At 38.9% G+C, this 27,377-nt stretch overlaps 3 protein-coding genes across 17 annotated transcripts in view; 2 read left to right on the forward strand and 1 right to left on the reverse strand.

Moving 5' to 3' along the window:
- PPP2R5D (protein phosphatase 2 regulatory subunit B'delta) overlaps positions 1-7,658 on the forward strand; it is a 57,700-nt gene extending 50,042 nt beyond the window's left edge. For 2 of the 3 annotated variants that reach the window (XM_058165112.1, XM_058165113.1), the window contains exons 14-16: positions 596-668; positions 1,982-2,098; positions 4,961-7,658. In XM_058165112.1, the coding sequence (XP_058021095.1) occupies positions 596-668; positions 1,982-2,098; positions 4,961-5,098 (328 nt within the window). In that variant the 3' untranslated portion in view covers positions 5,099-7,658. The remainder of the gene's footprint in view (positions 1-595; positions 669-1,981; positions 2,099-4,960) is intronic. The other variant, XM_058165114.1, reaches the window with a different exon arrangement.
- Positions 7,659-7,966: 308 nt separating this feature from the next.
- On the reverse strand, positions 7,967-13,905 carry MEA1 (male-enhanced antigen 1). 6 transcript variants are annotated; one of them, XM_058165116.1, is made up of 4 exons: positions 13,778-13,905; positions 11,970-12,252; positions 11,755-11,857; positions 7,967-8,571 (listed from the first exon to the last, which is right to left on the reverse strand). In XM_058165116.1, exons 2-4 carry the CDS (start codon positions 12,240-12,242, stop codon positions 8,408-8,410), a joined length of 540 nt encoding a protein of 179 aa, XP_058021099.1. In that variant the 5' UTR covers positions 12,243-12,252; positions 13,778-13,905; the 3' UTR covers positions 7,967-8,407. The 6 variants fall into 6 exon arrangements, with proteins under 6 accessions (XP_058021099.1, XP_058021100.1, XP_058021098.1 ...); XM_058165117.1 differs by having other exon boundaries at positions 13,718-13,872; XM_058165115.1 differs by lacking the exon at positions 13,778-13,905 and adding an exon at positions 13,622-13,775.
- A 1,289-nt stretch (positions 13,906-15,194) lies between these two features.
- The window catches only part of KLHDC3 (kelch domain containing 3), a 58,525-nt gene continuing 46,342 nt past the window's right edge, over positions 15,195-27,377 (forward strand). Inside the window, exon 1 of one of the 8 annotated variants that reach the window (XM_058165133.1) lies at positions 15,195-15,387. The gene's annotated coding sequence lies outside the window, so the exon portion shown is untranslated. Of the gene's footprint in view, positions 15,570-15,650; positions 15,844-17,457; positions 22,393-27,377 lie in introns of those variants that run through there. The other 7 variants (XM_058165126.1, XM_058165125.1, XM_058165132.1 and 4 more) reach the window with 7 other exon arrangements.

The raw sequence follows: 27,377 nt of genomic DNA on the forward strand, positions 1-27,377 counted from the left end.
TAGCTTCATTGTCTTTGGCCTGCTCAGTTCCATAAGACACTAAATCAAACTCACCATGTCACATTGCTGTTGTGTGACATTTTGCAACATTTTTCCCATTCGCAGTGCTGGGGTGGGGTGGCCTGCATGTGACCCATCCAGCCGCCAGTTTGACACCCCTGACTAAATAGAGATTTGATCTATGATGTTTTTTTGAAATCTGAGATAAGAAGTTCCTCCAAGAGAGTAACCCAAAGATGAGAAGAGATGGGGGTCAATGTCTCTTACCTGCTGAAGAATTGAGTTAAAGTGAAATGGGTGAACTGCTTTTTTGTGAGGAGGATGGGAATGATTGTGATCACTCTGAAACCTGGGATGAAAGTAGAAAAAGTATTACTTTACGACATATGTGGGAAGGATTTTACACTTTTCTAAGCTATTTATAAATGGGGGAGGGAAAAGGGAGGGAAAGAGGTATTTAAATTTGAATCTGTGTAGCATGAGATGCTAATGCTTTTCAGGCTTTGTATTTAGAATGGTGTAACATGATCTGACCTCTAGAGAAATAATAAACTACAAGTTTTAATACAAAAAATAAATATCTTTCCATCTTCAGAGGGCGGTTCAGATTGAAGGAAAGAGAGGAGATGTGGCACAAGATTGAGGAGTTAGCTCGGCAAAATCCTCAGGTAATGGTTATTATGATCAGATGGAAGATTTTGAAATATCCACACTTTCTTCTATTTTTAGGTAATACTGCCAAACACTCTTAGGAATGCTGAACTAAAACCTGTGTTTAAATCTGACTGTGGCTTTAGTGTGTGGTGCAATAAATGTTACTAGCAGCTTCTGTTTCCAATATATAAAATTGAAGTGTAAAGACCAAATGTGGTCACATGCTTTATCTGATGGTATTTTGGAACTGATAAGCATGCATCTAAGCAATTGCTAAAACAAACTAAACTAATCTAGTTTTTCTGGGAGACCCAAGTACCTATCATAGCTCTGTTTATTGACTTAGTCTGGCACTAGATGAGTGTTTCATAAGTTTGGTAAGTTACTACATCAAAGGAATAAATGTCAGAAACTGCCTTTGTAGTCCACCTAGCAGATTACTGTTTCTGCTAACAGCAGGGTTTGTAAGATTTCTTGGATGGAGTTTCTAGGGACAAAATCTAAATTTCTACATATAGCATGTACTCTTCTCAAGAATACTGAGCTACTAAACAGCAGTTATCATTGTTTGCTGACTGCTTAAAAGGAGTTAAATTTAATTGGTTTTGCAAGTTACTGCTTCTCCATGTTTGTCTCTCACAGAACTGGAGCAATATATGGATGACACTTCTCCTGTCTATTACCTGAAAAACAAGAATAGCTAACTTTATAGGAAAACCTTATATATACCGATAGCTATGGAGTACCATATTTCAAATGAACCTGTTTAAAAAAAAATCATCCAACTTAATTTTAAGAGACATAAAATTGTTTAAAGGATAATGTTCTAGTATTACTCCTATATCATTGTACTATTTTATGTGAAATATAATACATCCCCCAGTGTTAATTCTTGTAGGAATTCGGACTTTTCATGCACTGATTCCTTTACCTTAAAACCTTTTTGAATATTGAATAAAATTCTAGTTTTGAATAGGTAATAGCTACATAAGAACAATTGTGTTGTTAGGTTTTAGTTAAGATTGGATCATGTCTTGATACTTTTCATTATTTGGTTTAATTGGGATTTTCACCAGTGTAACAACAACAACAAAAAGAATCAATCTACTTTATTGTATGGGAATATCTGAATTAAGAATGAAAGTTTTCAGTAACTTTTATATCCCCAAATCTATTTCACAAAGGGATCATGAATTGTAATTGAAAACATTCACATTATATCCTTTTTTTCCTTTTGGGATCTGTGTATATGTGTAAACATTTGATGTTCTAGTACTTAAGTTGCTGAGCTTGCATTCCCATTTTTCTGTGTGCTGTGTTCCTGCAGTACCCCATGTATTGCGCACCCCCACCTTTGCCTCCTGTTTATTGCATGGAGACGGAGACCCCCACTGCAGAGGACATACAGCTACTGAAGAAAACGATGGAAACAGAGGCTGTACAGGTGACTTAATTATATAAACCCAGTTGATCCAGAGCCTATCTGTAGCGTGTAGTTCCTGGTAACTAATTTCTCTTAAGCAAGCAAGCAAATTTTGACAGATCCTTACTTGGCTCAAAGGCAAGCTAGTCATAAATGATTGGCACATGGTTTCTCTGTGGAAAGGCAGAATGGGTGGAAAATAATCCTTAATTCTCAAATGGTTTAGGAAACGTGTGCAAGGATTTGTCAGTTACCACAGCTTAAAATAGAGGGACAGTGGTTTTTAAAACATACTGGATGTATTTCTGACTACTGCAGGTTTATAAACTAACCCACAGTTTCTGAGTTCCAAAAACAAAACACCAAGTCACAAAACCTTTCCAGTTCATTCCTCTACCTGCACTCTTTTTAATGGTCTGTTTGTTTTACATGGCTTTTTGGAAACATATATAATTATTCTAGTAACTGTGAAAAGAGCTAACAGTCACTTGGATGCACTTAGGACTAAATAAGTACCTATCGGTAACTGGAACACTTGACTTCTTTGTAACTTAATTACATTTTGGATGAAAGGACAAAATCAACAGTTCAAGAGGAGGCATAAAGGAATCAATCCCATAGCATTTGGGGTGGTTAAGTTACATTCTTAACATTTCAACAAAAGCATTTGTCCTTCCTTGTGATGCTCCTTGAATTACATAGGTCCATGACACAACTCCAGTGTTCATACACTTCATGTCAGTCATAACATGAAGTGTATGAACTAAATGTGTATGCATAAAAAAACAAAGTGCACAGGTACCGGATATGTGGTACCTTGCTCAATAGTAGTAACTGTGAGAGGGATCTTGGAGTCCTAGTGGACAACCATTTAGATATGAGCCATCAGTGTGCAGCAGCTGCCAAAAAAGCCAACACGGTTCTGGGATGCATAAACAGAGGGATAGAATCAAGATCACGTGAAGTGTTAATACCACTTTATAATGCCTTGGTAAGGCCACACTTGGAATATTGCATTCAGTTTTGGTCGCCACGATGTAAAAAGGATGTTGAGACTCTAGAAAGAGTGCAGAGAAGAGCAACAAAGATGATTAGGGGACTGGAGGCTAAAACATATGAAGAATGGTTGCAGGAACTCGGTATGCCTAGTTTAATGAAAAGAAGGACTAGGGGAGACATGATAGCAGTGTTCCAATATCTCAGGGGTTGCCACAAAGAAGAGGGAGTCAAACTATTCTCCAAAGCACCTGAGGGTAGAACAAGAAGCAATGGGTGGAAACTAATCAAGGAGAGAAGCAACCTAGAACTAAGGAGAAATTTCCTGACAGTTAGAACAATTAATCAGTGGAACAACTTGCCTGCAGAAGTTGTAAATGCTCCAACACTGGAAATTTTAAAGAAAATGTTGGATAGCCATTTGTCTGAAATGGTGTAGGGTTTCCTGCCTGGGCAGGGAGTTGGACTAGAAGACCTCCAAGGTCCCTTCCAACTCTGATGATGATGATGATAATAATAATAATAATAATAATAATAATAACAACAACAACAACAACAACAATAATAAAAATTGTTATTATTGTTATTATTATTGTTGTTGTTATTATTATTATTAGGCTTTGGAATGGGCACAGTTGGGATATTCACTGTATTTCATATGACAGGAGAGTATAACTTTTACTCCTCTGCTCCTACCTTCTGTACTTCCTCTGTTTCCTCTTAATTTTGCCTCTTGCTAGCATACTGTTAGCTATTTTTTTCCAATCTGAATTTGAAACACCAAATTTGAAAGCTCTTTGAAAGCGTTTGTATCATACCTTCTCTGTCAAAAAATAATTTTTAAAAATTGTGTGCCCATAGATTAAGTATAGTATACTTTATTGATTAGTCAATTGACCATATCAAAGCATGAACATCAACAAAAGTAAGAGACAATAGATAAGATACAGTGAAATGCAATAAAATAGATTCAGTGAGATAAAATAAACTATGCCCACAGTCTTCTGTTGTCACAGAAAGCAAACCAAAGTAGAGTTCAAAAATAGCAATCTCTAATAATATGAATCAGAGGCGGAGTTCCCTTTGTTTCTTATGACAAATGTTTTGGAGCCTCAATGGTCCTATTTTGTAAAAGATAAATTAAAACAAACACACAATATGTGGTTGTATTTCAATTTCTGCACCAAGATACTCTGACTGGTATTTCTGCTTGCTTCTTAGTTTCCATGTTGCTGATTTGTAAATTAGAGTGTTGTCTAAATTGTTTCTTTCATGTTGAATTTCATTATCATTGTAGTGTGTGTATATTGATCTATAATCATTGACTCAGCTTACCTACTTCAATTATTAGCTTGTTGCACACTTTGTTAATACTTAATTTCTGACTGTGGTAATTCTGTTGTTATCTTGCTTGTGTGGCATTGTGCCTGATTACTACTTGAAGGCTCATGCCTTAAAGGAAAATGAAATAGTTAAATATCTTAGTCAGGGATTTAAGTGGTGGCCTTCCAAAAATTGCTAGAGCATAGTTTCCCATCATCTCTAATAACTGTTGCCAAGGGTGATAGGTTTTAAATCCAGCCTCATATGAAAAATCACAGTCTACCCTGTCCTGCTTGCTTAGCAATTTCTACATTGTAAGAGTTGTAGAATTTAATGGCATCATAGACTTAGTGGCCTCTGTCTATGTCATCATCTGAAAACAGAGATTGGAAACAGTGAGCAAATAGGTATTCTATGGACTTGGAAGATGGCCCTAATTAAACCCAACTTGGCCATGATTTAGTAATCTATACATAATACCAAAGAGAAGAGAGCAAGTTAGCTCTTGGAAGAAATTTGCAGATCCTACAAATGACTTTTAATCTGCTATGTGTTTGTGTTTAGATGTTGAAAGATATAAAGAAGGAGAAGGTTTTGCTGCGTCGGAAATCAGAGCTTCCTCAGGATGTCTACACCATAAAGGCTTTGGAAGCACACAAGAGAGCAGAAGAATTTCTCACCTCAAGCCAGGAGGCACTCTGACGGGCTAGGGAGACCCTGGAGGGTACACAGAAATGCACTTTGTTCTAACGTATAGCTAGGGAATGAACATGGTGACCTGTGCCTGTCCTCCATCCATTCTCATTCTTTCAGGTTCAATTTGATTTTACATTGTACCTCATATCCCACCACACTTTCACTTACTCCTGCTTTAAATCTTTTTAAGGCTGTGTTTTGTGTGCACGTGTGATGGGAGCCTAGGAACCTGTGAGAATATCATTCCATTGAAAGGAACATCCTAATTCCTGAATTGTAAAAATAATAATAATAAAATCTGCAGTCCCACGACCAGGGCATTGGGAATTTATCTGTTTACCAGTCATCCAGAGCCCTTGACTGATGTCCTCTTTCCACCTATCACACAACTGGGTGGTCTGCATAATGGTAATGCTATGTTTTATTGACTAAACAGGTCGGTAAAGGCCATTTTCTCTTGAGAATAATGTGATACATCCCTCCCATAAGACTTAGAATAAATAGCTAATTCGATGGAGATTGCAGCTGCGTTTGGTCGTTATGAGTAAGGGTGATACTGTACATCCCCCACTCCCTGAAATTGTGTTTGCATTAGCAGCCATGCATAATTCCAAATCCAGGGATTTAGATAATGCTTTCAATGAATTTCACCTTCCAAATAGAGGCTTGTAGTTGATCTATGTGCCTGGAAGCTATTGTGCAGCTGCTGCATGAATGTGTTACTTGAGTCTTGCTTTCTGTCTATCTTTGTTAGAACTGGAGGGAGAATAGCTGTTAAGCACATTCTCTACTAACAATGTCAACTTTCCTTTCAGCTGTTGGGTTTTAAGCTCTGGCTAATCTTAAATAGACAGCTTTATGAATTTTGCATATTGAAAATCATAGGCAAAATTAAAGAATGCAGGAAAGTCCAATTTCCATTTACCAACTGAGCTAGTCTTTCCCAGTTAATTCCTCTCCCTGTTGCTAAATTTCTAGTCTCATAGTCTCTCACCTAGTATGGTTTTATTTTCAGTGTTTATGTGGATTCCAGCTGTTCTAGCCCATTCATCAGTTCAGGAAACCAAATATCAAGAAGTAGCAGAAATTCACCTTAAGGAATATATAATTTGGGGTCTTGAGATTTCTTTGAAGTAGGGGTAGCCAGAATATAAGTTACATTTATTTAACAGCTTCTCATAGTTGACAAGCTGCTGGCTTAATTTGGATCATGGTAATCACAGAAGGGGAAGCCTTCACTATCCTTTGGTTAAAGATCCTATGCTCTAGCTTTAGAAAAAGTGTTTCTAGTGAGCTCCCCACCCCCACCCCCTTTTAGGGTTTTATCCATTTATTGCTCATTGGGGGGGCTTATTGGGAAACAGTGGAATATCAGAAAAGTAATAATTTCGAATTGGACTGTGAGACTTTTTTTCATTTTCTTATTTAAATCTCCATGTGCTGTAATTTTGTCTTGTCTACTTACTTACACCATTCTGTTTCACTTTACCTTTAATGACTTGATTGAAGTTTATTTGTAGCATATTTCATTTCAATATTCACCGAATTTACCTCTTCAGAGATATCTTTTAACTCTTAAAAAACTGAAATTAAAGTGGACATTTGCCAATTTTCCATAATGATACTCAAGCCACAGGCTGGGTACTTATATCATGCTATTCTTTCTTTTAAACCATGAATTATTAAATAAATCACAGTGTCTGGGCTTACCCATCATGCAAGCCAAACAAATTTTAGTCTGATACATTCCTCTTCGGTATTTTTCTCTGTGGAATTCTTCATTTTTCCACTATTTTTGTCCCCTTACTAACAGTCCATCAGCATTCCGTGATCATTAAGCATGCTCAAGCTTCACTGGTCTATTTCTGGAGTTCTCACAAGCTTTTTTCCCTCCCCCAGGACATTATTACTTTGGCAACCCTTATTTTGTGCATGTTAGTATCTTAACTACATGAGGGCAGGCACTTAGAATTGAAACTGACGTTAGAATATATGATGATGCTAACCTCCACTGTCTGCTGTCAAAATACTTTCAATATCTGTTGTTCAAGATGCTCTGTCTGGCTGTAGTTTCTCATACTAATAAGGACGTCTTTTAATCCTCTTGCAAGGTACCAGTTGAAGCATATGTGGAAGAAAGTTAAACAGGAATTTATAATTGATTTGCAAGATGTCCCTTGGTTCAGTGACAGAATCAAACAAAAATGAAGCTTCACTGAGTAGCTTGCACATTCAGCCACTAGTTTTTCAAAGTGTGGTTTAGCTGTGGGAGGAACAAAAGAAAACTTGGAGCTCCTTAACACCAACATGTGGTTGTCTGCTTATCTATTCCCTGTCAAGGTTGGGGTCTGTAAATGAGAAGGACCATAGGAAAGTATCCTTCATTACCCACATGTATGCTACACAGCACTTCTATGCCTGTTACAGTTTTGCATAGGTGAAGCAGGGCTGTAATTGAGCATCATATGCTGTACACTTAGATGTAAATATAGGCTTTGTCTAATCTTTCTTTGGGATCAGGGAACTTGTGTTTGGGACCTAATATTAAAATTTAGTTTGCTGCCAATTCATTTGAGTGTCCTATATATCTATCAGAGAAGCTGTATGTAAAGAGGTAAAAAAAAATCACACTTCAAGCCAAATGAGCACCTCAGCTATACACAACTTCCAGTTTTGCTCTACCTTAATCTAGCTCTATTTAAAACCCTTGCGTTTGTCCCTGTTTCAGCTTTTACCTTCCCTTACTTTTACATGGATAGGGATGGAGCTGCCTCTTTTGTGTCTTATACAGCCCTTCCCAAGAGCGGTGGGGGAAAAGCAACTAAATGATGCATTCACTCCCTGGACACAAGTATTAAGCTGCTTTACAATTCATTATGTACATATGGTGTACTTTATTTTCAGTAGAGTATTACATAGTATGACAGTGTTGGATTTTGTACAGATGTCCCTGTATGTACAGAACTAAATAAAATGGATCTCTTGAAAAGATGATACACTGGACTGCACCTCATGGCCACGTTTAGCTCTTTAGCCCATGTGTTATAATAAGTAGTGGGGAAGACGAGAAAGAACAGACTAAACACATATCCAAAACACTTTTTTCTTTTTCTCAAGATTAAGAAAACAGCCTCACGGTCACCATCACTAAGCATTTATAACTAAGTACTACAGACAACTGGTGAATTATTTGCAGTTTTACCAGATGAATTGATAGGTTCAATGATGGAGAAAGGTGAGATAACTTTAGAGAAAGATAGTTTAAAGTAGATTAACTCCAGTTTAGCTGTTTTCTTTGTAGCTCACTGGGGCTCTTCATTTCCATTCTGGCTTAAAGCCATTCTGACTTTGTCTGTCTTGCAGTGTTCGTTGCACCATATCCTGCCACTGCTCATTTGATATCTCATTGGCCCATGCAGGAATGCTCAGTGTAGGGAGCTTGACTCCAGCCATGGTCCTTTTCACTAATTCCACATGTTCTAGAATTTAAAAAAAGAGCATAGAATGAGAAATAATCCCCATCTCAAAAATGATTCAAAAATCACCCACTGTCCTGAATGGAATGTTCTTCAGTTTAAAGTTCTGTCATTCAACATAAACAAACTAGTATGAAGGGCTAGTGATCTTATAAAAGGAGAAGATCAAAATAGCTACATAACACAAATAACCAGCCTGTTACCATGTCTCCCCGAAGATAAGATCAGGTCTTAATTTTTGTCCCAAAAGATGCATTAGGACTTATTTTCAGGTGATATCTTATTTTTTTCATGTACAACAGACATGTCAAACACAAGGCCTATGGGCCACATGGGCCCATATCTGGCCCGTGGGGCTGCCTTGGAGATGGCGAGGGACAGACCCCGCTGCCCCGGCTCAGCCGGTGTTCTGTCCTCCTTCGCCTCCGTCCAAGTGATGGCTTAATTAGCTGGCACTATCAGCTCTGGCAGCAAAATAGCGAGCGTCTGCCAAGTGTCTCTGTTATCTCAACGCCGATGAGTCACCCAGGAACAAACTTCAACTCTTAGTTAATCAGTTGATTTGCCTGCTACGAAGAGGCACAGCAGCTCTTACTGCCTTTATATCCTGTGGGGTGTGGCTCCATGACTCAGCACTTCCTAGGCCTGCCCCACCCCTGCTTCTGTTGTTCCCTCCTCTCCTGCCTATGAAACCTAGGGTCCAACCAAGCCTGATTGCCATCAGCTGGGTCTGAAGGTGTGGCGGCGGGGGGGGGGAAGAGTTAGGGGACAGAGGACTCGTTATCTCTTCCACCTGGCCTGCCTCTGGCTCCTGGAGCTGAGCCAGGGAAGCCGGTGCTCCTGAGGTAAGTCCTGACGGCCCTTCCCCCTCACTTTCCAAGTCACTTTCTGGCAGGAGGCCCAGCTCCAAGTCACTTTCTGGCAGGAGGCCTGGTTTGGGGGGCGCAGACACAACAGCCGGGCACCCCTCCACCACATGCATAGAAGGCAGTGAGCATGTGGGGGCTGATGGTGTCTGGTGCGCTCTAGGGCTGTGCAACCCATGCAGTTCAGGTGAGTCCAAGCTCTCCAACCATGTTGTGTCTTGTCCGCTCTCACCGCAGCCGGGGTCTGCTTATCTGCTCCCGAACACGGAGGAATGTATGCCTCCCGGCCCCAGTCCTGGCTCCATGCCCAGACAAGCTGCAGAGGAGGGGGCACCTCCCGGTCCCAGCCCTGGCTCCATGCCCAAGCAGGCTGCAGAGGAGGGAGCATCCCCCGGCCCCAGCCCTGGCTCCATGCCCAGGCAAACGGAGCAGCTAGACCCCTCCCCCTCCTCCACAGCAGGTGAGCCTGAGGAAAGTTTACTTCCAACAGCTGATTGGAGTGACCCTCGCATCAGAAGATTGGATAGGCGGAGGCAACAGAAGGAAGGGGCAGGCCTTAATGCAGTGGTTCCCAACCAGTGTGCCGCGGCACTAAGGGGTGCCGTGAGATCTTTTGAGGGTGCCGGGAACTTTTGAGCTACGGAGATTTTAAATATCTATTTCCTTATAAGGGTGCCGGGAACTTTTGAAAGGCTTTCCAAGGGTGCCTCAAACAAGAAAAGGTTGTGCCTCAAACAAGAAAAGGTTGGGAACCACTGCCTTAATGAGTGCTGAGTCATGGAGCCACACCCCATGGCCTATATAAAGGATCTGCTTTCTGGCAGTCTCTGAGTCAGGCAAAGTCGAACTTATCTTGCTGAAGTCACTTTTTGGTCTCCTGCCTGCTCTGAGGACTTTGCTAGGACTTTGGGCAGAGCTGCAGAGGCAAGCCTGATTCGGATTTCCCTGACCCGGCCATCAGCGGAGGAGTGGGACACGACAAACCATCAGGCAGAGATGCAGAGGGGAGGCACGCGATCTGGCCAACTAGACAACACTGCACAGCCGTCTGCCCACTCCATCCTACCATCTTTGCCTGCCTGTGGCTGCAGTGGGGCAGGCGGCCACACGATGCATCTCACAGGATCATGTGCTTCCTCCCCTGTGCCTCTGCCTGCTGCTTGTGCCACCACTGCGAGGTAGGTGGCGGAGTGGGGGGGTAGCATGCTGTGGCCCCTGCGTGATCGACCCCCTCTGTCCAACCTCATCGTCCAACTCTGCTGCACATATGGCACGAGCCTCCTGCCCACTGCCCAACCTGTGACAACCCTGGCAAATGAGAAGGGCGGGGAGCTCACATCCCCAGGAGTCATCCAGGACTTCCTTCCCTACTCCATCCCGGCCCCTACAGGCACCCCCCAACATGAGCAATGTTGAGCTGGCCTCCCTGCCGAGGGCAAACACAATGCTGACTATCTTAACTGGGGCTCATTGTTTGGGTAGGGCTTCTATTACGAGCATCCTGAAAAATTCTAGGGCTTATTTTCCAGTTTGGTCTTATTTTGGGGAAAACACAGTATTTACATGCTGTTCTGATAAATAATGTTCATTCTGCTAGTTACAATTGCCAAAGAATAATATGAACAGCTGGAGATAAAGTGGCATAATAGTAGTATACAAGATTATTTGCTTATGTGAAACCTCATTACAGTTGGATTAGGATGACATACAAACCTATTCTATGTCTGACTAAAGGCAAAGAAAAGGAATCCTGCTAATGGTTATGGCTTCCATTAGGCCATTATGCCTAATGTAGTTTTATTTCCAAATCAAACAAATAATAGATGGCAAGCCACTACAAAAGTAGATGTGATAATATACACTGCATAGTGGCTTCACATATATCAATAAGGCATAGTTTATTACTGACAACTACAATTAACTATATTGGCATACAATCCTACAAAGCACATGGCAGAGTTCTTAGACCATCCTAAGGTAAAACCACACTATAGTTTAAAGTGAAATGTAAATCTATATGCAAACATACCAATACTGCAGAATTAAGAAACAAGAAATCAGATTTATACAAGGACTAGTTCTAGATTGGTAATGTCTAAATTTAATTCAGAGAATTGTAGAGACAAATGGAGTAATAATCTTGGCTGGAGAGGAAAAACTGCTAGGTGACAGTAAAGAAGTAAGGATTGCAGCTTTTTATATGAAGAGAGATGAAATAGTATAATGTGTCAGACTATCTGCATCAAATGTCTAAAATAAAGTTATAAATATCCGTATACAATCTATCGGGACACAAAGTTGGAAGTTTTGTTATAATTACCTGGATCCATGGGGATTGAGCTGTGACTGCTTTGAGCTACAAGTTTCTCCTCATCCTCATTATCACTTTCGATAGGTGGGTCAGGCAGATGTAGTCTCATTGCCTGCATATGATACACAGGGCCATTAAAATTAATCAATATGTAAAGATACATGCATTAATTTTCTCCTGGTAGCATTACTTCCCATATAGGGTGTTTGAAACAAAACTGCCACCTGAAGTCGCTGATTGATGTCAAGGGCTGGGTCTGTGCTAGTTGCTGTTAATTCATGTGTTGTTGATCCCTGATCCGGTTCTTGGTTCAGTGGCTGATATACATAGCCATTATCAATACTCTCTTCCTCCTCATCTTCTGGTTCTTCACTACTCCATTCGCCAACAGGATCAAGAATTCCATCAGATGGTTCTTGAAGGCCCAGCTCCTCATGCTCATTTGGACAGATCCTCTCTGGACCCATTCTCTGTGTCACTACTGTCTCTAAGGCCATGCAACTGGATCTGTACGGAAAAAAGAAACTTGACCTCAGCGCCTGGTATCACAAAAGTAGTAAATGTAAAAGAAAATTGGGAAAGATAGTAGGGAACCAAGAGATATCAAAGTTTATCTCAGCAGATTCCATTCTAAATTAGCACACATAATTATCATTATGCTTAAGTACTACATGGTATAGTAGGTATTTAGCATTTTCAGAAACTCTGTTTCTGTCACTAGTGAAACTTTTATTTTGTTACCTATAACAATTTTATGCATGCAATGCTATAGTAGTTAACCATTATTTATTGAATAAATCACAGTAGGCAAAATTCACCTAATATGCCAGAGCAAAACCAAATAAACCACAACATATGATTGCAGCCTCTAATATAATCAATAGTCCTGCCAAATCTGTCATACCACTCTAAGCAAATTTTTGATCAGAGTATCAGTCAAAAGTTAGTTTTTCAGACAGTTAAAGCCATGTAAACATTACAGATAATTTGTTAATGTTTCAAATTTTACTCTATGGGAAAATAAGTGCACATAAATAGGGACAGAATAAAACCTGTCCTATTTATTATGGTAGTTAGAGTAGAATCTATGTCAAAAGCTCTCAATATATTTTATTTTCCTATTCGAAAATAGGAAAGTTAGAAAATAGGTACAACTCATCCCGTAGAAAAATGGTGAAAATCCCAGATAAAAGACAGATATGCATTAAAAAAAATTAAAATTTTTGGACATCAAAGCCAAAACAATTTTAAAATACATCTATACAAAATTATTGCATAAAATACCTGCAAATTCAAAGCAGCAAAATTCCTAGTTGCCACGTAATTATAAAATAGGCTCCATTCAATATTTTAACGCACTAGAAGACAATTAACTTTTCAATATATTAATACTTCTCCCTTTATACATGTACCCAGCAACCTTGTTTAGCCTACAAGGGTAGAATTAGACCAAAGCCTATTTCTAGCAGCCAAAGTACAACCACAAGCACCATATAAAAGAAATAATACCTACCCTGCCCACCCTCAGAATAAAGATGCTAGTCCACCATTTTACCATCGACTGTCTCCTTTCCCACAACTCTTATTCCCCTTCAATAGCATCCAAACCGATGGCAGTTATTGCAGCTTATAGAGGTTTCTTTAGTTTAACTACAGGCAGTGTGCAGTCTTTTTTTTTAAATCTCCTCGAAATTAGCTTAACCAATTACTCCGAATTAATTGGGCACAGAGAGGAAGCCACGAGTCGAATCTATGATACGCAGTTTTATACCTCTTTACTAGCTCTTTTTATCTTAATTGAAGAGTCTAATCTCAGGGCTGCTCTAGATATTAAAACAAGGACATACATGAGAATATTCTTGATGCTGAAACTTGCCTTCTATATTCCCATATTATCCCCTATCATAACCTCCATTTCCTGCTCATCCCATTTCACGCTGTACGAACGGACGACATAAGTATTCCCTTGCACCTGCTAGGAAGTGCTGTCAGCAATCACCATTACCACCGCTACAAAATCTTCTATCCTCACCAAGACAAATTGCTCTCTCTTCCTGTAAAGCCGTACTAAAAGATCTTCCACGGCCTTAATCTCAGGAAGCAAGGCACATCCGGCCATTTAGAAAATCGTCATAGCTAAGCGCGGCTGCAGGATTCGTAACTATGACGACGCGAGCCAACGCTGCACTCTGAGGAGACTTGACAACGCCGTTTACCATGTCTAGCTCCGCCCTTCTCACGATTATGTCCTTTTCCCCCCCTTTTTCTGTAGCCTGCAAAAATGATCTGATAGTGCTTTACATGTGATCAGTTCTAAAGAAAAGAAAAGGAAAGGAAAGGAAAGGAAAAAAAAAAGAAAAAAGTATCTCCGTGAACGGGGCGCAGCTAGACTGTATTAGAAAACCATGGCAACCTATTTCTCGAGATCACATTGAAAGGTGAATTATTAGCTTCCCGTTTCCCTGATGAAAAACATAAGCTTTGTGCTGCAAAACATACCAATCTCTTAAAAGGCAACAGAGGGGAAGCTTTATGATTCATCTGCGAGCTTTGGGGGCAGAAGCTGTGCATCAGATCAGAGCACAAGACATGGTTGTTGACTTATGATCATTCCAATAGGCTACATAAATTTCAAAGCTTATTTGATTTGGAACGCTATTATTAGGTATTACTGTCTTATTTGTCACAGAAAAAAAGTAAAAAGTTTATCTTAAACTTTTATCTTAAAAGTATATATCTCTCTCAAAATAGTTACATTGATGCAATAGTGACACAACAAACAAAAATAAATTTTGAAAAATTCCTAACATCCATTCCAAATGGGAGTAAAATTAATGCAAAGCTGCTAAAGGTTAAGGCCTCAGCCCATATTCAACAGCATGTGCGTATTATTATAGATTTGTCAATAAGGACAAATACCCCCACCCCACAGGTTTCTACTCTCACTTAAAACAAAATTAAACTGGGTTAAAAATTCAGCTTCTCTTTTCTCAGTTCTTAACCATTATATTTGTACAACACTGCCTAATTTTGTGTGACTAATCCATATTAAATGCCTAAACTATAAATGTATACAATCATAGCATATAAATGGGAAGGGATATTACGAGTAATATAATCCAAAGCTCTACATAGGAATCGATTAAAACTTCTTAGACAAAACAGTTGGCTATCGCCTCGCCCTCTTTTAAAATATCAAGGGAAGGGGGAGGATGCAACACTGTTCTAGTCTTAATTGTCCTTTTGCTCAACAGTTTCATTGGTGGTTAAAAGATCATCTTCATTCAATTATGACGGTTAAAGAGCGATAAATGGGTGGGTTTCCCATCTTTCCAAAGCGCATGTGTGAGGAGAGAAAGAGCTCCCCGCACCATATACGCGCTTGAAATCTTTTCTTGCGCAACCTTACACTTCAAACGACGCGCAAAAGTAGAACACTACATTTCCCAAGCTCCCTTAGTGAGTGGGACAACCCTCGCGCTTACGCGCCGATGCTGAACTCAGGCTGGGCCTGGATGAGGGAGAGGGAAAGAGAGAGATTGAGAGATCGCCTGAGGAGAAAACTGGACTTAGCCGGGCCTTTAGAGCGGGTATGACCTTTCGGGGCCGCAGGTCGGCCCCGCTTCCCTCTCTCCCGGGCAGGTAATGAGCGAGAATGAGCTCCTTCCGAGCCGCTGCCAAGAAGGACGCGGGTCCATCAGAGTTCTGCCGCGGGGCAGGTGGGCAAGACGCGCGCTGTGGGGCGCTGGGCATTGGAGGTGCAATCGGAGATCGTGGCTCCGCTCGGCGGGATGTGAGGACGGCCGAATCCTCGTGGCCGTCAGGTACTGGGATGGCGGTGGAGGCCCGCCTCCAGGAAAAAAAAATAATTATAAGGCATGCCGATATAAAAGGGAGGCTAGACCACTGAGGGGTGTGACAGGACGGGCATCTTTTGTGAGTACCGAGAATCCTTAGCTAGACTCTTAAAGGAGGCATCTTGGCCTTGTTATTCCCTGACCCCCTCCAGGTAGCCCTAACTGGAGCTCCCAGCATGTGCCCTCGAGGGTCACATGTCCTGACTGAGGTGGGGTATCAAACATCCCCTCATAAATCAAGGTATGAAGTACCCAACGTCGGAATTATTTTACCAAATAGAATATCTAGGAAATACTTCATGTACACAAACACAAATATAAATACTAATCATCATCATCGCGATTTGTTGGCCAGTGATGTCAGCAATAGGAGGTGCCTGTTCTGGGGAAAATCTCTTCCTAGATGAGTGGAATAAATTAAATCAAGTTGATATATAGAGATATACGGTTAGGGCTTTTTTTAAATCTTATTACAACAGTCCCATAGATTTACAGTAGAAAATGTTTTCCTTTTGGCACCTGACATTCCCAAACTGTTTTCTTCCCTGTTATTTTTTCCGCTTTATTCCTTTTTGGTTCCTGAGGGAAGACAGGCACAGGAAATAACCTGAGCTCCATTACCTATAGTAGAAACTTGAGCTCGTTATCTATGTGTATGAATGCATTACCTATAGTAATTTTAGATCCTTCGCCTATGATTATGTAAGTTTACATTATTTGTTACTTATGCATTAGTCGCTCCTGCCCTTCTGAGAGGTATAACTATGAGAAAATCTGCTCTTTTATGTGATAGCATGTGTACATATAAATGTTTTGTACATTCTCAGACAAAACAGGTCTGCAAACCTTGATGTTTAAATATTATTTTTCTGAAATTTGGGATTGGGCTACAATGATAAAGCAATATATATGTAATGTTCATATAACTGCAAGTGCAGTTGAGCAAATATAAAAATTGATTCACAATTTGCAGTTTAAGAAAAACCAATGATGCATGTGTGAATTATAGTTATATTTCTAGGTGAAGCCAAATAACATATCTAATATGAATATTTGCATTTCTTTATTTTTTTATTTAAATCAAAGCATACATTGATTTCCATTACCCATGGAAAACAAAATCCAAGAATAGTTTTGGATATCTTGGTTTGTTTTACTGAAAGTTGAATTTCTTGAAAGAAATTCTTCTAGAAAATTCATTACTTTCATTAATTTCCATTTCCCCCTGAGATTTCTTCTGTTTCTTATAATCTGCTGTGGAGCTAATAATAACATAAATATATTTTTATTTCATGCTGTGTAGTAGTTTGATTCTAACTGTGGAACTTTTGATTATGGTATATTTGTATTTGGTTTTCCATGCTGTCTGATCTTATTGTGAGCTTGAGTGATACATTGTTAAGGAAAACTGCAATATAGTTGAAATGCCAAGCTATTCATCAGATCAGAGTGCTTTGCTGAATTAGATTTGAATGAAAATTTGGGACAAAAAGAACTCTTAGAATAAAAATAATGCTTCTTTAATAACAAACCATATATGTGTATATCTACACACACACACACACACACACACACTTCCATTAAGAATAGTTGTACAAAGTAGTGAAGAAATTTTCATTAAGACATTTCAGTTTAGAAATATAAAATCAGTTGACATTCATATTTTATTGTGCTTTTTAAAAATATAAATGAAATGTTAATATATACTGCAAGTATATATTATATGGTATGATATGCCATACGTAAAATTAATAAATCAGTTGACTGTACATGTCTAATATATAAGCAGTTATTTAATAATCATTCATTCATCAATTGTTTGAATTTTTGACTTTGAGCAAAAAAGACATACGATTGGTCCTAATAGTTGCGGCCACTGCAGGGTTCCCACAGTCATGTGATCTTGATTCAGGTGCTTAGCAACTGGCTTAAAATCACAATATTCCAACATTCTGCAGTCATATGGTCACCATTTGTAACCTTCACAGCCAGCTTTTGAGAAGTCAAGTTAATGGGGAAGCTGGCAGGGCATTGTAAATGGTGACCCAAGGACGCCTCAACAATGTGGGATTCACCTAATGACAGCAACTGAGAATGCTTGAACTGCCTTTTCCAACCATGTCGCTTAGCGATGGAATTCCCTCTCAGTTATCATTGGTAAGCAAAGACAGCCTGTAATAATGTACAGCAATCTCTGAAATATTGGGAATATTAATGCTGCTTTCTATGAAAGGTTGGATGGGTCTCAGAAATAATTGATTTTTGATCTACAGTATTAGAGTCAGTCCTACCGATTAAAGAAAAATCAGGGTCAGTCATTTGAGACATCAGTATGTTGCCCCTGACTAAATTTTATAAAATTTATAGTATTTAAAAAATTTATGCCAGAAGGAATAATGGTAGATAATTTGTACTTTGTGTACACATGGGCAGCACAATCTAAAGCTTTCTCTTAAAGTTTTGCAACCTATTGCCTGGTTAAGCAAGATCATGGTTGTATTGGTAGGACCAGAGTGAGGTTGAGAGCTATTTTATGAGGTGAGGCAATGGCTAATTGAATTTAAACAAGTGCTTCTGTGTTTGGCAGAAAAAAACCAGGCAATAGCTGCTTTTTTACACAGATGTTCAGATAGTGATGTTTGTAGAATTGCTAACTTGTTTCATTATTTCATTTTATTGAACATTTTGAGGAAATTTTGTATATAGCTTTTTTTTAATTGAGCAGATGGGTGATATATAAGTTCAATAAATGAATACATATATAAATATACATTATTTGAGATACTTAGGATCTTTAAGAATAAACATATATGGAATAATAATAGAAGGTTTTAATAATTGAGGTTTTCTGATAGAAACTTGATATTCTGATTGAATAAATTAAATATAGTCTATAAGGCTCCAAACCAAGAATAACACTTGGCAGTATTTCCAAGCTGAATTCTTTACTGTTTCACAAAATCTTGCCACACTGAAGACTCTATTACCTACAACTACAACTTAGTCTGTGAACTTCTGTATTACAGGGAGGCTTTCTTCAGCCTCTTTCTCTGACACATGATATCTGGGCTGAGCTGATATTGTTACTCTTCTGGAATGCACCCCTTCCCTCTTGGGGATCCACCTTATTACTTTCTGTCACATAGTTAACAACTATAGGTTAACAACTGCTGTGTTTAGTGACTATTTGAACCTACAATGGCACTGAAAACGTAGCTTTGCAGTTGTTTCTCAAACTTACAACAATCACAGTGTCCTGTGGTCACATGATCACCATTTGCAAGCTTCACAGCTAGCTTTCAACAAGCAAAATCAGTGGAGAAGTCAGCAGTCAATTATAAGTTGTCGTCATATGATGTTGCACTTAATCACCACAGCAGAACTGTCATAAATTTGTTTCAGTCTTCTGATATTTCTATTAATGAATGCATCACTTAGTTATGAAGTTGCCAGTCCCAATTACAATAGTTAAGTGAGGACTATCTATATATGTTAGCATATCATGAAATAATATCTGAAAGTCAATGAAGATATTTTCATCCTATCAAAAGGATATTGGTGGCAGCTAATTTTAACAAGTTATGTGATTATTATTTGAGAACCAATTGAAGTTTTTCTGTAATCTTTTAGAGCAGCTTAATATACAATAGATTGCTGTAATTAAAATGTGATGTTCTGATAGCTTTTGAAATTCCTAGGAAGTTTTAGAGCAGTATTTTTAAAACTTGGGATATTTAAGATGTGTGGATTTCAACTTCCATTGGCAGGTTGGGGAATGCTGAAAATTGAAGTCCACATATTTTAAAGTTACCAAGTTTTAAAAACTGTTCTAGAGCATTCACTTTATTTCTGATGACAGAATGGCCACATAACAAACAGATATGGCCCAAAGCCCCCCAACCAGCTTTCATGCCTGAGGCTTAGAATTCACCTGGTTTCTAGACTAGTACCTTAACTAATACATCAAACTGAATCTCTCTTCTCATTGGAAGCCAAAATAACTTTATGAGATAAGAAGTGGCTGATTTTGTGAAGGCAGCCTATGAGCATAGTTTGCTTAAACCTTTTGTTGTTGTTGTTATTGTTAACTCAGCTTATATAAATTGTAATATGTGAACTTTCCTTTCGTTTGCCTTTCTGCATCTGGCATTCTTATTGGGCTTTGACAGTTTCTGTTTCTTGTGATATGCCATTTTAATGACATTTCACTAAAGGGAGACATTGAATCGAAAAAGAGGATTCAAACACCTGTGATCTGTTGTCATAAAATCTGTCACTTTTCAACCAGTGGCAAAAGGAAAGTAGAGGTATTTGCAAGGATAGAACATCAATGGTTACAGAGATGCCACATGACAGGAGCCTTAGATCTTACTCTGAATGCAATATTAGCAGTATTTGGGGGAAAGTTAGGGTAAATGGCTTTACATTAAAATTTTGTGATGCATTGGTTTCACTTTACAATATGAATGGGGATACAATAGCCAAACAGTCACAAATCAGGTTGTGCAAACTTTTAGATGCATTTCCAGTGTGGAAATGAGGAAAGTGCTTGATATAATGTTTTATAAAAGGAATTAGCTTAATTAGTATATTCAAAAGTGAAAAACTGTTGAGGGATCAGAGACTATACTGCAATCACACAATACTTTGAGGTTTGCAAGAGGCCTTCTGCAAACCAGGATTTCACTGAAAGAGAAGTTTTATTTTGTTGTTTGGATTTTAAACTGTGAAAATGGGAATAGAAGGCCTCAAGAAAGCAAACTATTTTAATTATTACTTGAAAATAATCTAACTCCTTCCATAAGGACCCAAAATAATACCACAAAAATTCTCAGAAGTCTTCTACTCACGATTACCCTCACATTTTTCTTAAAAAGAAAAAAATGCAGCCATTTTGCTGCTGAATTTTGGAACACTATCTCTGAGAAAACTACAAATGTGGTGCTAAAAGTAACCAATCAGTTGCTCTTGTTCTGTATGGATATGCTAAAATATTGCAATAATTGTCCTTCCATAGCAGATTTCACAACATGCAAATGATTTTCATAAGTCATCTTAAAACTTAATGGAAATAAAAAAGAATCCCATTTCCGTCACATTCTTAGAACTGTATTATGGTACTCTAATTCAAATATGTGTTGAGCTCATGCTATCTACATTTGTGGTTACTGCACTAAAAAGGATATTGTAGATAAAAATAAAACAAGAAAACAACCTTTATGGTTGGTTAATGGTTTAGAGTAGCTTCTTATATTACAGTAGTTGGAGCTTTTATCTGGGAATAACAAAATATGAGATGTAAAATGTATAGGCCAGTGCTGCCAAACCTTTTGGGTTCAGTGTGTCAAAAGTTTAGAAAATGCCTGATTTTGCTGGCATGTAACCCCCTCCCACTGAACACAAGAAAAACATTTATAAATTCATTTATTTTTTTAAAAAAAATACAGTCCAATCTTGTAATCTCCAGGATCTGCTCTGCATCACTTACCTTCAGGCATTGTTCCCTTTCTTTTAACTGGCCTCTGTGGCTTACCCAAAGCAGCTCTGGGTCACATTCATTCTTGAAGTGGTTTCAGAGAATGCTCTTCTGCAGTGTTGCAGCTTTCAAAAACCATGCGAAAGCATGCTCCATTCTTGCACAATTTTCAGAGGGTTTGAAGGGAGTGCGAGAGTATAGTCTGCTGGTGCAACTTCTGGAGGTTGCACGAGAACACACCCCATTCTCACGTGGCCATCACAGCCTCTAATAATCACTCGTGAATGGGGCATGCTTTTGTCAAGGGTTGATAAATGCTGGTGTGTCATTCAAAACATTATCACATGTCACTTTTGACATATGTGTCATAGCTTTGCCATCATTGGTTGTACTACAGGTAAGAGAAGAAGTATCTGGTATACTACAGGTAAGAGAAGAAGAAATAACTTTTTCTACAGTCTAGAATTTATTGTTAGCAATTCAGCAGACTACAGTATCAGTGTCACCTAATAAGTGCAAAACTATTAATGTCTCCTGAATCACTAGTTTGCCTTACATGGATACTTAACCATTGTGTACAACCATTAAAGCAGGATTAGATCTGCCTATAGCCTAACCCATGAAGACCTCTGATTTTATGAGAGTGATATCATAAAAATAAGGCCTGGTTTATTGTTTCTCGGGAGTCTTTTAGATGTTTACAAATTTTTTTTTGTGTTTACATTTATATCCCGCCCTTCTCCGAAGACTCAGGGCGGCTTACAGTGTGTAAGGCAATAGTCTCATTCTATTTGTATATTTACAAAGTCAACTTATTGCCCCCCCAACAATCTGGGTCCTCATTTTACCTACCTTATAAAGGATGGAAGGCTGAGTCAACCTTGGCCCTGGTGGGATTCGAGCCTGCAATAATTGCAGGCTGCTGTGTTTTAATAACAGGCTATCTTACAGCCTGAGCCACCACGGCCCTGCCTTACTTTATAAATGACTGATGTTAGCTAGCTATCGGTCCAGAATTGTTAGAACTGAACCTCATCACAGATGGTCACTAACTAGGCTTCTGTAAATACTGGCTTCTATCCTGCTCTCTTGGAATAATTAGCAAAAAGAATAAACCAGGAGTCAGTAGCGCAAAAAGGAACTGGATAGTTTTACTTAAGAATGTAATAGTGTGTTGGATTGTGCCTAAAATAGAACAGTCAGCATAGACTGCTTCAACCTGTCTGAATCTATTTTTAATACTCTAGTCTAAACCATGTGGTAAAACCACAACCTTTCACGTTTTACATCTGGAAGAACTAAAGCCACAGCATGGTAGGGAATTTATATATCATTGAATATATTTGAGAGATTAAGGTATTAGAAAAGGAGAGGTTTGTTACTGCTACAAATTATTAATAATATCAAATTTGTTTATCCTCTGCTGGTCTAAAATGAAACTGAGTTAATATCAGTCACTAGAACTGAATATTTACAGCGAGACTGTTTAAGTTAAGCTACAAGTCTGGCCACACTTGTACTTTTCTATGTATTACTTTTATTTTGATTTCCTCTGTATCTTCTTTGAATTGAAAAATCAATTATAAAATGTAATGATATCAAGTTCATTTTGTTTGGTTTTATTTATTTTAGAACTGGATGGGGTTTTTTGGTGTTACAATTTTTATTGTCTATATCCCTATATACAAAATTTAGATTTTAAGGTCATTGAAAAAGGTTCCTACCATGTTATGCTTTTTAAAGCATCAGGAATATTATTGTTACTATATGACGTGAGAAATACGCTGAGCACTTCAGGTTTGAATAACATTTCTAAATGTTGCAACAACCAAATTATGTTTTGGTGTGTCATTATGATTTGTGTAGCTGAATGCAGTTTTGGAAACTTTTCATACTCAATCCTAAATAGAATTTATAAATTAAGTTTTCAAACTTACTATGTAACCAAAATTGATTTATTTGTAATGTCACTTTCTCTCAATTAAACATGCACGGGCTGTCTCTCAATTGACCATGTAATTGAGCATAATAATTAACATTTGTTAACATTTGGGGCATACTTTTGTCAACATTCCAAATAATTTGTAATATTGGGGCAGTATGGATATTACGATAAGTGTACATTTCCTGCTAATTTCCAGTTTTGATCAGGAGAGGCTGAACAAGCTTGGGTGTGTCCTCTATGAATCTATGGTCTATATAGGTTGTATGCACATACCCATACAACTTTATCAAAACATGCCTGACCTCTCATCCTATTGCAGCACAACCAACACAAGTTATAAATAGAATATCACTGCCATATAGCAGAAACATTTCAGAAGCAACCAAAAGACTATTGGAATTACACAGTATCACTATAGTACACAAATAAACTAAAACCTTCCAAAACATTTTAAATAAACTAAAAGACCTAGTAGCCTAAGAAGAAAAAACGAGTCATCTGTAACATACAGTATAAGAACTGTAAAAGCCACTAGATAGGATGCACAGGCATAAGAGTAGCAGAGGGCATCCATGAACATCAATTACAGTCAGAAAACATGATAAAAACTACTTGGAGATATGGACAGGCTCAAACATAATTTCAACTGGAAAACTTTGAACATGCTAGACCAAGCTAAATCTAAAAACAGTAGAAAATTCCTGGAAGCTTGGCACTTAGATATGTTAGCCATCAACAGAGATATTTAGCCACCATTGAAAAGAGACAATAGAAAAGCTAGGAGAGAAACAAAAAGGCTACAACACATCCTTTTCAGTAGCCAACATACTGCAAAATCCCCATTCCCACCCTACTCTGGGACCAGCCAAAGGTGGTATTTGCTGGTTCTCCAAACTAAAAATTTCCGCTACTGATTCTACAAATCCTGTCAGAACCTGCTGGATTTCACCCCTGGCCTAGGCTATAAGAAGATTGCCAAGACCCTGAAACTGAGTTGCAGCATGGTGGCCAAGACCATACAATGGTTTAACAGGACCAGTTCCACTCAGAACAGGCCTCGCCATGGTCGACCAAAGAAGTTGACTGCCTGTGCTCAGCGTCATATCCAGAGGTTGGCTTTGGGAATATAGCCGTGTGAGTGCTGCCAGCATTGCTGCAGAGGTTGAAGGGGTGGGGGCTCAGCCTGTCAGTGCTCAGACCATATGCCGCACGCTGCATCAAATTGGTCTACAGGGCTGTCATCCCAGAGGGAAGCATCTTCTAAAGATGATGCACAAGAAAGCCTGCAGATGGTTTGCTGCAGACAAGCAGACTAAGGACATGGATTTCTGGAACAATGTCTTGTGGTCCGATGAGACCAAGATAAACTTATTTGGTTCAGATGGTGTCAAGCGTGTATGGCGGCAACCAGGTGAGGAGTACAAAGACAAGTGTCTCTTGCCTACAGTCAAGCATGGTGGTGGGAATGTCGTGGTCTGGGGCTGCATGAGTGCTGCCGGCACTGGGGAGCTACAGTTCATTGAGGGAACCATGAATGGCAACATGTATTGTGACATACTGAAGCAGAGCATGATCCCCTCCCTTTGGAGACTGGGCCGCAGGGCAGTATTCCAACATGATAACAACCCCAAGCACACCTCCAAAACGACTACTGTCTTGTTAAAGAAGCTGAGGGTAAAGATGATGGACTGGCCAAGCATGTCTCCAGACCTAAACCCTATTGAGCATCTCTGTTGGGCATCCTGAAATGGAAGGTGCGTAAAATCTCTAACATCCACCAGCTCCGTGATGTTGTCATGGAGGAGTGGAAGAGGACTCCAGGGACAGCCTGTGAAGCTCTGGTGAACTCTATGCCCAAAAGGGTTAAGGCAGTACTGGAAAATAATGGTGGCCACACAAAATATTGACACTTTGGACCCCATCGCTTAGGGGTATACTCACTTTTGTTGCCAACGCACACACACACACACACACACATATAAATTACATGTGGTTATAATAACAATGCACATTTTCTGATTGACTACAGGTAGTCCTTGACTTACAACCATTTATTTAGTAACAGTTCAAAGTTACATATGGCATTGAAAAGTGACATATCTGTTTTTCACACGACCATTGCAGATCCCTCTGGTCACATTATTTATTTATTTATTTATTTATTTGATTTTTATACCGCCCTTCTCCCGAAGGACTCAGGGCGGTGTACAGGCAAGATAAAACCAGCAATACAATATACAGGTTAAAATACCATTTAAAAAACTTATTTAAATTAGCCTGAAATTAAAATTACCGTAAACTAAAAACCCCGTTTAAAAATTAATAAAATTTCACATTAAAAAATCCAATTTAAGCCAGCCCCGCGCGGATAAAGAGATGTGTCTTCAGTTCGCGACGGAATGTCCGAAGGTCAGGTATTTGACGTAAACCCGGGGGCAGCTCATTCCAGAGTGTGGGAGCCCCCACAGAGAAGGCCCTTCCCCTGGGGGCCGCCAGCCGGCATTGTTTGAATTGTATTAGAATTTGGATGCTTGGCAATTGCTTCATATTAATGACAGCTGCAGTATCCTAAGGTCATGTGGTCATCTTTTGTAATCCTTTGACAAGCCAGTTCAATAGGGAAGCCCAATTCACTTAACAACTGGGTTACTAACTTAACAACTGCAGTAATTCACCTAACTCTGGCAAGAAAGATTTAAAATGGAGCAAAATTCACTTAACCAAATTAGAAATTTTGGGCTCAATTGTGGTCATAAGTCGAGGACTACCTGTTTGATCGTTTATGTGCCATCAAGTTGTAAACCGCATTTCCTCCATTAGCCTCCTAGCATGGTGTCAGGGAAGAACAGGCAAAGGGTGACGCATCTTGATATATAATCACAGGTCTTAATGATTGTCCGGTTACACTTATGTACATCATTATGAATTGCTTTAAAAAGATGATAAAGGACTTTATTGTATCCAGCCTCCCTCCAGTGTTTGACTCATTTCAGTTTGCTTATCGTCCAAATTGTTCCACAGAGGATGCTATTTCCTCTTTTCTCCATCTGAGCTTGGCACACTTAGAGGAAAGAAGTACTCATGTGTGAATGCTGTTGGTCAACTTTAGTTCAGCATTTAATACAATCATTCCTCAGCATTTAGTAGATATACTGGACCTTTTAGGCTTCAATACTCCTTTGTGCAACTGGATTCTTGATTTTCTCATTGATAGGTCCCAGTATATACGAGTTGGAACTAATATTTCTAACACTATATTCTTGAGCACAAGTTTTTCTCAGGGCTTTGTTTTAGATTTGCTGTTGTTCACCCTGCTGCTCCATGACTATTGTGCAAGTTTTGCTACCAACCATATTGTGAAGTATGCAGATGATACAACAGTGGTGGATCTTCCTTATACTGGACGACAATGAGGGTAATTACTGGGAGGAGGTAGAGGGTTTGGTGAACCTGTGTAATAAAAACAGTCTGGTTTTAAATATAGGAAAAACAAAAGAAATACTTGTCAATTTCAGAAAAAGGCATACCCATACATCTCTGTGTATTAACGCTTCACCTGTGGAGGTGGTTAGTACTAAGTTTTTGGGTATGCAGCTGATGAAGTTAGCTTGGTGGCTCACCAGTGAGACACTGGTGAAGCAGTCACACAGCAACAGCTACATTTTCTGTGTCGTATAAGAAGAGCACAACTTCATTCTTCTTTCCTTACCACTTTTATAGAGGGACAATTGAAAGCCTCCTGTCATATGGTATTACTGTGTGGTTTGGAAGTATTACTGTTTTGGACAGGAAAGTTGTGCAGAGAGTGGTGAGGATGGCATAAAAGATTATTGGAAGTTCATTTCCTTCTATCCAGGACATGACATATAACCAATGCCTGGCCAGAGTCTTTGCAGTATCCAGACCAGAATAGCTAGATTTTGTTATAGCTTTCTACCATATAGTATCAACCTTGTTAACTCTCAAAACATTTTTTTTCTGCTATGTATTCAAAATGGATTGTAATTAGTGTGTGTGTGTATAGCATATGGATATGTATGGAAATGGGTATGGCTATAGATATATATTCTTTTGAGAGCGGGCATCAGAATTTTATTTTTAATGTGTGCCAGTGTTTTTACAGAAAAAAGTGACAATAAAGGTTATTTTATAATCATGTGTGATAGTGGTATTAAATGTATGTTACCATTTTGGTGTCATTATAGTTTGTGGTATATGCTGCTACCTTGGAGTGTAAATTGTTTTTAACTGATCGCAGTATTAATGAAAGAAATACATAATATTCAAAGCAATTGTTTTAAAACCTTAATTTGTGTTAAATTTCAGACTAAATTTTAAACACACTGGGGTTTTT

The sequence above is a fragment of the Ahaetulla prasina genome, chromosome 1, assembly GCF_028640845.1.
Source record: "Ahaetulla prasina isolate Xishuangbanna chromosome 1, ASM2864084v1, whole genome shotgun sequence".
Classification (NCBI taxonomy): domain Eukaryota; kingdom Metazoa; phylum Chordata; class Lepidosauria; order Squamata; family Colubridae; genus Ahaetulla; species Ahaetulla prasina.